We start from the raw sequence: 11,713 nt of genomic DNA on the forward strand, positions 1-11,713 counted from the left end.
GAAAACAAAACAAAAAGGAAAAGGAAGCAGATTCAAAGGTAATGTACTATAAGAACCTCACTACCAACTACCAAGCATCCGGACACCAAGGGGAGGAGGGAGGGGGAGATGGGATTCTTCTAATTGCTATATAAGACAGCTTAGTTAACTCACATTGATCATCAAACTTCAAGCTCGGCAAATAAACCTCCTTTGTACTAAAAGATCAAGTGCTCACAGTCCACTCACCATCATCATGGCTTGCATGCAGATGTCCAGGAGCGAAGCTGAAAAGATGAAGTGCAACAACGGTTCTCAGGGTTATTACTCATCCGATTGCAAGCAAGAGGTGCACCAAGCAGCTGGATGTGCAGTGCCCCAAGCTGGGAACCACAACATTGGAGGCAGTGCTGGATGTGGGACTAACCAGGTTGGTCACAACATGGGAGGCAACCACTCTTCAGGCCACAATGGCCATGCCATCCATAGCTCTGGCCACCATGGCCATGTCAGCCATAGTTCTGGCCACCAAGGGCATGCCAGCCATGTGAGCCACGGCTCTGGCCACCATGGCCATGCCAGCCATGTCTCTGGCCACCATGGCCATGCCAGCCATGTCTCTGGCCACCATGGTCATGCCAGCCATATCAGCCACGGCTCTGGCCACCAAGGCCATGCCAGCCACAGCTCTGGCCACCAAGGCCATGCCAGCCACAGCTCTGGCCATCAAGGCAATGTCAGTCACTGCTCTGGCCACCAAGGCCATGCCAGCCATGGCTCTGGCCAACACGGCTGTGTCAACCACAGCTCTGGCCATCATGGAATCAACTATGGGAAGGCAAGTATTTCATTAACTTGTCTCAAACACAATTCAAAATTTTCTTAACCTTGATTTTGAATAAAATGACAGGATATGCTTATTCTATTATCTCTTGCTTACAGAACTGCTAAACAAGCAAAACTCAGCAATTAGCCCCAGCTAACTCAAGACCAGAAACTGGGGATTCGATGCTGCTGATTAACTTATAATTATGTTTAAAATATAGTATTTCAAAAATAATGTCCAACTACTAGCATAGCTAAGCAGCATTTCCAGGTGGATATGGTTCAGCGAGTGTTATGCAAGAATGGACCAATGTCGTTATTGTACTATGCGTTTTGCTTATGAATGAACAGTGTGTTATGCACTAATGTCAAAAAGCTCCTGCAGACTTTTCCAACCATATGTTTACCAATGAACCAAAAGCTTCTGACACTGATTATCAAACCCTCTGGAAAAGGGATTACTGTTTGTCTGTCTCCTGGTCTGCGCCTAAGAAAAAGCCGCCTTTTGACTTCTACATTAAAAAATCATCACTCCCTTAAAACAACATAGTAACACGAAGAACCTTGAAGATTGAAACAACAGTCAAAATTTTGCAAGTTGCAACTACCTTACTTGTGTTTGTAATTCGTCTAATCCATGTGGCTTTGCAGAGTAATGAATAAGTAACAACTACTGAGCTGGTTTCTAAGCGAGGGACTAAGCAAAGAGAAAGAGATCATGTTGATCTTCAACAGTTCAACCCCTCAAAATCAAATCAGGTTATAACACTTTAGTATCGCTAATGGTAAAAACAGGAGTTAACATTAACCAGAACCAATGGCATCCATGCAAAATCCAAATCAGGTTATAACACTTGAGTATCACTAATGGTAAAAAACAGGAGTGAACATTAACAAGAACCAATGGCATCGATGCAATTCCATAGTTGAAGGATAATAGTATCAATAACGGGGATTAGTTTGTCATAAAAGTCGAGGATTTGATTGACCATATCTCCCCCTAATTTACCATAAATATAAAAGAAAATTTGAAAACTACTTCCCAATTCGAGCAGCTATCATGGCAACTCTATGCAATAAAAAATTCCCAATAGAAACTGCAAACCCAGAACTGGCTCTGGTCTCACTTTTAGACTCAATGGCTTTGAAGACAAATTTAAGCAGCTATAAAGATCACATGGAGGGATTGGATCCTGGAGGCATAATTTAAGAAAGCAATAGCAAGTACTGAGTGCTGACTGTATAACAAGAAATTATTGCAACTGCTGGGTAGCATTCATTTCCTAGTGGCAATTATGACCTTAGTGAGACTATCTGAACCCCTCCACACATTCAAGAGAGAGAGAGAGAGAGAGAAAAAGTAGGGTTCAGAAAAAAATATGAAACTGTGAAACCAAAAAAAAAAAAACAATATATTCACCACTACTTCCATAGCTCCCTGAGTTTTTCACAACTTATTCCAAACTTGCTTCATCAGTGTTGGATATGAAGTAATACATCAAACCTTGTCAGTGTAATATCCTATTTTTAAACTGCGTTAACAACTCACAATAAAAATGAAAACATCAGGCATAGGTTAAATATTGCTTGCTATATCCTGTGAATTTTATTCCTTTTTACTCCTTCATAACCCCATCGTCCCGTATCCTTCCCAAAAAGGCGATGGGACAAAGTCTGTCTATTTACCATTAGACCATTACAAACTCTACTTTGATTCTGGTATAAATGTTGAAATTGTCCATGCTCCAGTTGTTTCGTTATTCTAGATAGTCCAGATTTTCTCTAGTCCAATTTCAACTCCTGGATCCTAACAGTACTGAATACACTACCTAACTATATGTCACAATCAACTAATATCCCAGGGAGTAATGTGGCTCCCAAGGCTATTCTTGGAAAGAGAACTGAAATTTATTTAAAAAATCTTCTCTGGCTTTTGGATTATTATGAACTAATTAAACAGTGGCTCGTTAAATTGTCCGCATATCCTATTTAACAGACAGATCTTGCATATAAAATAAATATCAACTAGAAATGACCTTTTTGTTAAGGCAGGAATACTGAAGCTAACATCAAATAAGAATTTCTTCGACAAAATTGGGGTAATGTTAATGTCAATATACGAGTAAATAGTCTTTTAAAGCTTCCTATTTTTCATGACTAGATTTTGAAGTTGCTCTTCAATTTGTTTGCTCAAGTGCTCATTCTTTTTATCTACACCGTCCAAACTGATATATTCCTCCTTTCCATTACAGTTATCCTCTGCAGCTGATCTCTAGCAGTTATTCTGAACCACTTGCGCTTTTATATCGATTTTTATAAACAAAGAATCTTACTACTTTGTGCCTTCTATAAATTGTTGCAGGTCCCTCAACAGCATCAAGCAAGAAAAAAAACTCAAAAGGAAATCTCATCAAATAAAAATCCTTCAACATTCTCAATATAATGGTCTCATCCAAACTGCAAAAACCCACAAATGAAGAACACAAATTTACACAGAAAATATCAGAGGTGACTGCTTGGGGAAACAGGATGCTTGGACACAAACAACAGGAACACCAAGCAGTGGCCAAACACTGTACCACATGCAAGTGCCCAGCACCGAAAGACACAAAACCAACATGTACTCACATACAGAAGAGAGAACATGCTAGCACCGTAGCTGCCAAAGACATGAAATCCAGTGCGTACACTGAGACAAAGAAGAAAGAAAAGGAAGGACATCCAAGTACAGTCCATAAGGATGCCAAACATACTTCTTGCATTGAGCTGAAGAAGAAGGAAAAGCAGCAAACAACAAATGTTCAAACAAAGGATTCTGAGCAGCCTGTTGGTGCTGAGATGAAGAAGACGGACAAGAAGGAACAACATGCAAAAGGCAACACAACTAACACATTGAGCAAGAAAGTTCACAAGGATGAACCAACCAACCACTGGTTTTCAAGCATGGCAGATCATTGGAAGGAGAAGATCATGATGATGAAGAAGGCCAAGGAAGGCAAGTCAAAAGATAGCAGTAGCACCAGTGACAGCGACAGTGAAGAAGAGTCCTGTGGGATAATAAAGGTATGTATTCAAAATTTTCAAATAGAAGATATCCCCTCAACTTCCTACACCAACTTCCCAGCATGAATCCCACAAATATCTGCATATTGCTAGTAAACATGCATAGCAGAGGCCAGAGAGTGCATGAAAGAAATTATAGAAGGCCTTCTTTTGTAGTCTACTATTAGAATTCCTTGTCTAAAGTCCATTCCACCCCTTTTCCTCCCACTCCCCCTCCCTCTAAATCCTCCCCTCGAAGTTGTGACCTTCTTGACTGTCCAACCCATGCAATTTGATTTATTTATTTATTTTTGCCTTACCTTGCAGACAGACAAGAGACACTACCAAGGGACCAAAACCTCGTCTAAGTGAAAGAGGCTACTGCAGAATCAACAAGGAACAAGATAATAAGGAACTATGGACCGTATAGTATTGCTTAAGTACAAGCTTTTATAATTTGATTTCCTATTTCCTCTAATTCCAATTACTTCAAATATTAATTTCGAACAATAAGATTCTTTACCTATTTTAAGATAGAATTTTCTTTTAGTTTATGAATGTCTTACTGTTTGTAAAAGCTTACCGTTATGGTCATCTTACAACTGGAACATAGACTTGGTTGTGCATTGTCACATATTACGGAGTACTAGTTTACTAATTACTAAAAGTATTTTTTTCTCAATTATGGTCAAGAACCAACCCCGCAAAAGACAAAGCGAAAAACATTGTCTAATATAATTGAAAACTCCTATTCCGTTAACATGCTTAAGTATCCAATTCCATTTGAGCAAGCTTTTGATGAACATATATGTACAATGAGAAAAAGATAGAAAAGAAGAACATCTCAATGTTTAGTAAAATCCAAATGGGTCTTGCAAGGAGCCAAACCCTGATCCACAATTTGGCAACTCTGTGCCCAGCCTATACCATGAGACACGACATTTTGAGCGGAACAGATAATCATGATTCATGACACTGAACCCTAAAATTGGATGCTGAACGGAAAATAATCAGTCATACTGCTATATAAAGCTGCCAATTTATCCACAAAATTCAACCAGGGGAGCAAATGCATAAACCATTACTTCTGCATAGAAACCATTAAACAAATGCAATATTCTGACAAGGTACACAAACTGCAAAATGTTTAGGAGCGCTCTCTAAAACTAATTTTACAAACTTATAAACATAAAACAAAAAGGAACTGTCATGAAGTGGTGTGCCTATAACAATCAGCCACTATTAAAAAATACAAAAACAGAAAAAAAGATTGATCATGCCAATTATAATAGATAGCAGAATTGGACCAACCTTATCGTTTGTGGCACAATCTGTGACAGGCAACACACCAAAAAGCATTTCACAGCTAATACTGAAAGGATAGAAGATTGTCAAGACTTGAAAAGGCTATTGGAAATAAATGAAGCAATAGACTGGACAGCAGACTCCTCGGCATCATTTTGAGTAGCTTCAGTTGCTTGAAGATGCTTCTTAGCAATTTTAAAGGAGTGATCTCCTCCATCAATCACATGCAAGTCATTAATAGACTTCATCCTTTTCCGAACAGATTTCAACTTATCCAGAGGGCATAACCCATCTTTGCTACCCTTCAACACCACCACAATCCCCCAAAAACCACGAAATCATCAACTTAATTGTCAAGATATACATCACAATATTCTCACAAATCACAATAACAAATGATTTTTACCACTTAATTAGCACAATAACCTGGTCATGGAGGCAATAAGTCAATAACTAAGAAACTGGTACCTGCACAAACATGACAGGAACTGTGAGCTGAACCAATATCTCATCTCGTATAGCTCCTTTCGATCCCTGAGAGAACAAGTGTTATTAAATGTTATGCGACTTGTTTCCTAAAAAAACATGAGTTACATTCTTCATAAAACTATCATGATTCATCATCTGGACCTACGTCAAGTGCAAGTCATTAATATAATGGTTATCCAGATGAAAAGTTAAAGGTAAACCTTCAATGGGTATCCCAAACAGACTATTGCTGATGCAGAAATATCCGATTGACTTGCTACCATGCAGCTAACTCTACATAAAATTCAAAAGGATTATTTAGAAACCCCCTGTAATCGAGAGAGATGCAACTAGTCTCCGATTATTTTATCTTATTACTTCAAAGTAACTTCACTGTTGTATCAATAACTATGAACAACCTGTTTCTAACATTTTACCCAAGTTCTAAATAAACAAGGAAGTCGAACTCAAATGGAACTTGAACTAAGTTTTACAACAGAACCTCGTAGAGATCAAATAGATTATCATGATTTGCAATTTAGAATTTATACATCAACTAAGCATCACAACCAGAGAAACCAGTAGTCGCAAAAGTAGAACAAAATATAGGTATGCAAGAGACATCATCAATCATCACCTTGCGCCCATAGATTTTCCGGCCAAAATTAGTGGATGATCAGGGTATCTATCAACTGCCTTTCTAACAACATCGGCATGAAAATCCACTAGCCGTTCTGCCTTTGGAGGAACTCCTTTCTTTCCACAGGCCAAATCTATCATAACATAAATTTTCCTTAACTCATGAGTCGTGACAGCTTCAACGTGTCTAATAAATCAAAAACTGATAAACTGAAATCAAACTTGTGAAATCCTTTCGGAAAAGAAAGAGTTTGAACTCACAGGGATAGTCAAATGTAACTACTTCAACAGCTTGCAAAGCCTTTCCTAACATCTCTTTCCATCTGTACAACAACATATAGTTTTCTCAACTCTACTATTACTGTCAGATGAATATAATGTACACTTCAACACTTGTATATAATAATTTAATATATTTCCAAAATTTTGCACAAAGTATTAATTTAAGAATGCATGAAAAAATCATGGGTCGATCAGAGTAATTAACGTTTGATTTAGGTTCTTATATGCAGCCGTTGTATATATAGTTTTCCTTCTTGCATTAGGAAAGAAAACCGGACGGACTACTGAATGCTCTATTGAAGCATGAAAATCGAAACCTGATGGCGTTTGCAGCTTAAATTTCAGCATAGAATTACCAATTCAAGAAACCAAACCATAATTGTATTAGGTTATTTATAACCCTAACTTTCTTAAATTTTCTTAGTCAAAATCTGTATAGTTAATCCATAATCCACCAATTTTCAAATTAATTTCCATAGCGCGTAATAATTTCAACTAATTAACCACAATCTTAAGCAAAATTGGAGAGATTAAATTGAGAAAAAGAGAAAACCTGATCATCCAATCGGAAGAGGAAGGCGCACCAGCACCGTGAGCGAAGACGACCAGCGGAGACAAATTCTTGAGATTTGACGATACAGCGGTGTCGCTTTGAGCCTCTGGATGGTCAGTACGACGGCGTTTTGACGACGGGAGTGAATCCGCCATAGTTGCTGAGTTGAATTCTCGGAAAGCAAAACGTAACTGAAAGGAAACGAAATGCCCTAGCAAAAATTAATTTGGGAATTTTTAATTTTCGCGCCAAATGGAATAGCGTAACTGGACAACGGCCTACTGAAACCAAATTAAGCCATTCTTATTAAGCCATTCTTAATTTGCATATTTCTTGTGGCCTATGGGGCTGTGCCTGGTTGGGCTTTCTACTTTATTTTACTCTACCCTAACATGCCATTTTCAGAAGTGCGTTTTTTTCACTTTAATTTCAACTGTTGATCGTATATTTAATTTGTTTGAACATCTAACTTATGTGGACTATTATGAATTAGTTAACAACTTAACTTATCAGAACTTATTTTTCATAAAATTGTAAACAGAAGTCGAAATCAACATAACCTGAATGGGTGTTATGGTAAAGTTATAAGGGAAATTTGAGTAATTAACCCTACTGAATATACTATTTGATGCGTGTAACTTGATAAAAAGTGAGTAGATTGGAAGAACATGCTCGTTCAAATTCTATTACAACTTGATCTTAAGGGGCATTAGACATTAGTCCCTCCCATATGATAATAATAGAACCTTATTTCTTTTTTCAAAGTACCACGGTTTGGCAAGACACGATTACTTGAAAACCTTACCTATTATAATAACTCTTTTTCTTGTGATATATGTTGTCCATGTGTTAATTTAGTAAGGTTAGTGGGGTGTGGTTATTGTCTAGGATTTCTTCTCCTTACCCCACTAAATAGGGGTGTAGGATGCTCACAAGATTCATGTCTATGAGAGCATTATGATACTTTATTTCATTCAAAAGTGTATAGTACGTAGTTTATCTTGATTACTTCAATATCGATCTCAAATATATCCAATAAGTTTATCTTCATTATTTCAATATCGATCTCAATGTCTATGATAAGTTTATCTTGATCATTTCAATATCTCCCCTCCTATATGCTTTTAATTGGTTTATTTATGTTTATCTATCTACTATGAACCTTTTCCTTTTATATATATCACTCGTACATTTTTTTTGTCACTTTTAACTCACCTTATTCACACTCCTGCAAAGTGAATTTCAAAACTAAGCCTTTTAAAAAGAACTCTTCTTGCCCATGTTAATTCGCTAACTATATAATACACTTTTCTTCAATCAATACGCATGTTCCAAAGAGATAAAAAAATTCAAATTATCAAAACAAAAAGTTCCATGATTGGTTCCTTGATAAGCTATTGTTTTTGAAGATTTTCAACACAAGAGAGAATCAAAAGACCACATACATTGATACATGAGGAAGTACAAATACATATCTGATATATATGCGCAAATACATATCAGAACAAAAGACAAAATAGGAAAAAGGACAAAAAAAAAATTAATGGTACTTTTCTAAACACAAATGGTACTTTTTTTTACAGAATGGTATTTTTTTATACAGAATGGTACTTTTTTTACATGAATGGTACTTCCTTTTTTGTCTTTTAGCTATTTGTCTTTTAGTTGATATGTGTGTTTCCACACATATCAGATATGCGAAAAAACGCTCCCTTGATACATGCTCATCTACTACAAAGAATGCAACAAAGTCTTGGTTAAGATTGTTGAAAATAATTGAAGATTGAAATGGCATGTGATTAGGGGTGTCAAATCGGATCAACGGATCGGGTTTGGGTCGGACTCATCGGATTCGGGTTGAAACGGATCGGATTGGAACGGATTAATTTGGCTAACGGGTCGGATCGGATCGGATTGAAAACTTAACGGACCGGATCGGGTCGAATTTTTTATTCACGGATTCATATCGGATCGGGTTGTAAACGGGTCGGATTGTAGTCGGTTTGGGTCGGATCGGGTCGGATTGGAATACGACGGATTGTTAACGGGTTTAGTCGGACTATAACGGGTTCGGGTTCATGTCGGTCGGATTCATATCGGATCGGATTCATTTCGGGTCGGATTCATATCGGATCGGATTCATTTCGGATCGGATTCATATCGGATCGGATTAATCGGTAATAGACTAAAACGGGTTGGATTGAAACTAATTTAGCCTGGTTACATTGGATTCAGTTTTATATTGGTTCGGGTAATTATCGGATCGGGTTATTTGGTAGCGGGTTGGAATTTGGGTCAATTCGGTTCCAAATTATATATTCATATCGATGACTTAATTAGGGGACGAAAATAATAACTAACTTTTAAAAGTAATAAGAATTTAAGATTAGTAATATAAGTTATTGAATATATTATTATATCGATGAGTTGGAATTAGTTCGGATTAAACAGGTCACGGATTAAAAACGGATCGGATTAAACGGGTCATGGGTTGAAACGGGTCGGATTAAACGGGTCACAGATTAAAAACGGATCGGATTAAACGGATATTCCTCGGGTTGGAACGGATTCGGATTTAAACGGATCGGATCATAAACGGGTTTCGGATCGCTTCGGATCGGATTAAATGGATCCGGATTGTCACGGATCGGTCTGTTAACGGATTCGGATCTTAATCGGATCAATACTAACGGGTTGGGTCGGATTTGGGTTGAATATAATCGGATCGGATCGGATTTCGGATTTTAACTCGCGGGTTCTAAACGGTTCGGATTCTAAACGGTCGGACAAACCCATCGGGTTTACTGGGTCGGATTGAGAATTGACACCCCTACATGTGATGACAATAAAAGAGGTTGACCCACAAATGTCAGGCTTTAACATATTTATGAGTCTATCTTTCATCTTTGTGGAGTAAAATTGTCAAAAATTGATACCATTTAGAGTGTGTAGTCTCAGACCTCTTATCTTAACCTAAACTGGCAAAAAGTGGGCTGTGAAATTATCTCAAGCAAAAGCAAGTGAAATTTTGTAGCGTATCAAATCATGACCCCTGTTTATATTTCCTTATATTGTCAATTTTTGTATACCACCAAGTCTACTGCTAGTTTGTTTTTTGGAGTCTATATTATCTTATTGTTGTTTTTGCATGGTTGCATTCTTGCATGTGGGCCTAAAGTATTTATTGACCCATTCATGTGCAATTGTGCACTCTTAATTCAATTTTTTTTTTATCTTTTTTTTTCATACATTTTGATACAAATGGTAGTGGTACGGTAAAGGTAAAAACCTTAATGTGTGTAAGTGTACTTGATACTCAAATTGTTGTTAAGGTATTGTATACGGAGTACTTCGTATGTAATACACTAATACTTCGTATGTACATACTCCGTATATGTGTAAGTAGTTGTGTGAAACTTTGCTCCAATCTTTCAATTTATGCAAAACGGCCGAGTTTAGAGATCGATACAATACATTATTATCCGATGTCCACGAGGTCGAAATTGATTATCTCAAACCAGTTGTGCATAGGTTTAAGTTGTATGCATGAATTGTACGATGATAAATCAAAAATTGTTGCAAGAGTGGCACAATCAATTTTATTTTTCCGCGTTTTTCAACAAGGAGAACTAAAGATCTTGAACAGTTCGCGACATAATTGGTCCAGTATTTGCGGTCAGACACTTAGGAGTAGCCTCAGATCGACCGATAAAATCTAAGGTACGTAAAAATCTTACCAAATCTTACTTTAATAGAGACACGCCAAATGAAGTGCCTACAACAGTGTAAGTAAGAGAAAAAGTGTGATACTTGTAACAATTACAAGTCAAAATATTTTAAACCCTTGTAATTGGTTATCTATTCGTCTACTTATTTGTAGCAACATTTTCCTTATACACTAGCATAATCCATACACTAACTTAAACTTATACAATCATGTCTATGATTAACATTAATGTATTTAATTATTTGTCAACCTTATTTAGTTATATTGCGTTTAGCATGCATTATGGCTAGATTTGAGAGAGAGTTGACTGTTGAGGAAGTCTTACTGTATTAGTCAAGAAAAGGGAAAACGTTCCGAATCATCCAATAGTCACTTGATCAAAAGAGTTACATAAGCACCATCATAATAATGCCGTCACCATTACATATAAAGTACGGAGTATATATATACCTAGAGGTGTCAAATCGGATCAACGGATCGGGTTTGGGTCGGACTCATCGGATTCGGGTTGAAACGGATCGGATTGGAACGGATTAATTTGGCTAACGGGTCGGATCGGATCGGATTGAAAACTTAACGGACCGGATCGGGTCGGATTTTTTATTCACGGATTCATATCGGATCGGGTTGTAAACGGGGCGGATTGTAGTCGGTTTGGGTCGGATCGGATCGGATTGGAATATGACGGATTGTTAACGGGTTTAGTCGGACTAGAACGGGTTCGGGTTCATGTCGGTCGGATTCATATCGGATCGGATTCATTTCGGGTCGGATTCATATCGGATCGGATTCATTTCGGATCGGATTCATATCGGATCGGATTAATCGGTAACAGACTAAAACGGGTTGGAATGAAACTAATTAAGCCTGGTTACATTGGATTCAGTTTTATA

At 37.4% G+C, this 11,713-nt stretch overlaps 3 protein-coding genes across 5 annotated transcripts; 2 read left to right on the forward strand and 1 right to left on the reverse strand.

Moving 5' to 3' along the window:
- Nucleotides 1-85: 85 nt before the first annotated feature.
- On the forward strand, nucleotides 86-1,179 carry LOC110786425 (uncharacterized). The gene is made up of 2 exons (XM_021990982.2): nucleotides 86-817; nucleotides 922-1,179. The coding sequence occupies exons 1-2, from the start codon at nucleotides 236-238 to the stop codon at nucleotides 928-930; spliced, it is 591 nt and encodes a 196-aa protein (XP_021846674.2). The 5' UTR covers nucleotides 86-235; the 3' UTR covers nucleotides 931-1,179.
- A 154-nt stretch (nucleotides 1,180-1,333) lies between these two features.
- LOC110786424 (uncharacterized) lies at nucleotides 1,334-4,480 on the forward strand. 2 transcript variants are annotated; one of them, XM_056831125.1, is made up of 3 exons: nucleotides 1,334-2,903; nucleotides 3,167-3,867; nucleotides 4,174-4,480. In XM_056831125.1, exons 2-3 carry the CDS (start codon nucleotides 3,247-3,249, stop codon nucleotides 4,216-4,218), a joined length of 666 nt encoding a protein of 221 aa, XP_056687103.1. In that variant the 5' UTR covers nucleotides 1,334-2,903; nucleotides 3,167-3,246; the 3' UTR covers nucleotides 4,219-4,480. The 2 variants fall into 2 exon arrangements, with proteins under 2 accessions (XP_056687103.1, XP_021846672.1); XM_021990980.2 differs by having other exon boundaries at nucleotides 1,334-3,867.
- Nucleotides 4,481-4,916: 436 nt separating this feature from the next.
- On the reverse strand, nucleotides 4,917-7,470 carry LOC110786371 (uncharacterized). 2 transcript variants are annotated; one of them, XM_021990917.2, is made up of 6 exons: nucleotides 7,094-7,459; nucleotides 6,520-6,581; nucleotides 6,257-6,392; nucleotides 5,841-5,913; nucleotides 5,620-5,685; nucleotides 4,917-5,453 (listed from the first exon to the last, which is right to left on the reverse strand). In XM_021990917.2, the coding sequence occupies exons 1-6, from the start codon at nucleotides 7,246-7,248 to the stop codon at nucleotides 5,238-5,240; spliced, it is 708 nt and encodes a 235-aa protein (XP_021846609.1). In that variant the 5' UTR covers nucleotides 7,249-7,459; the 3' UTR covers nucleotides 4,917-5,237. The 2 variants fall into 2 exon arrangements, with proteins under 2 accessions (XP_021846609.1, XP_056687102.1); XM_056831124.1 differs by lacking the exon at nucleotides 5,841-5,913 and having other exon boundaries at nucleotides 4,917-5,448; nucleotides 7,094-7,470.
- Between the last annotated feature and the right edge of the window lie 4,243 nt (nucleotides 7,471-11,713).

Source organism: Spinacia oleracea, chromosome 6, assembly GCF_020520425.1.
Source record: "Spinacia oleracea cultivar Varoflay chromosome 6, BTI_SOV_V1, whole genome shotgun sequence".
In the NCBI taxonomy this organism is placed as follows: domain Eukaryota; kingdom Viridiplantae; phylum Streptophyta; class Magnoliopsida; order Caryophyllales; family Amaranthaceae; genus Spinacia; species Spinacia oleracea.

Excerpts from the sequence above, each read along its gene's own strand:
- LOC110786425 (XM_021990982.2), top strand. The coding sequence starts at position 236 with ATGGCTTGCATGCAGATGTCCAGGAGCGAAGCTGAAAAGATGAAGTGC.
- LOC110786424 (XM_021990980.2), top strand. The coding sequence starts at position 3,247 with ATGGTCTCATCCAAACTGCAAAAACCCACAAATGAAGAACACAAATTT. Across the intron at positions 3,868-4,173 it reads AGTCCTGTGGGATAATAAAG|ACAGACAAGAGACACTACCA; the intron begins GTATGTATTCAA and ends CTTACCTTGCAG.
- LOC110786371 (XM_021990917.2), bottom strand. The coding sequence starts at position 7,248 with ATGGCGGATTCACTCCCGTCGTCAAAACGCCGTCGTACTGACCATCCA. Across the intron at positions 6,393-6,519 it reads AGTTACATTTGACTATCCCT|ATTTGGCCTGTGGAAAGAAA; the intron begins GTGAGTTCAAAC and ends ATGTTATGATAG. Across the intron at positions 5,686-5,840 it reads GTTTGGGATACCCATTGAAG|GGATCGAAAGGAGCTATACG; the intron begins GTTTACCTTTAA and ends TTGTTCTCTCAG.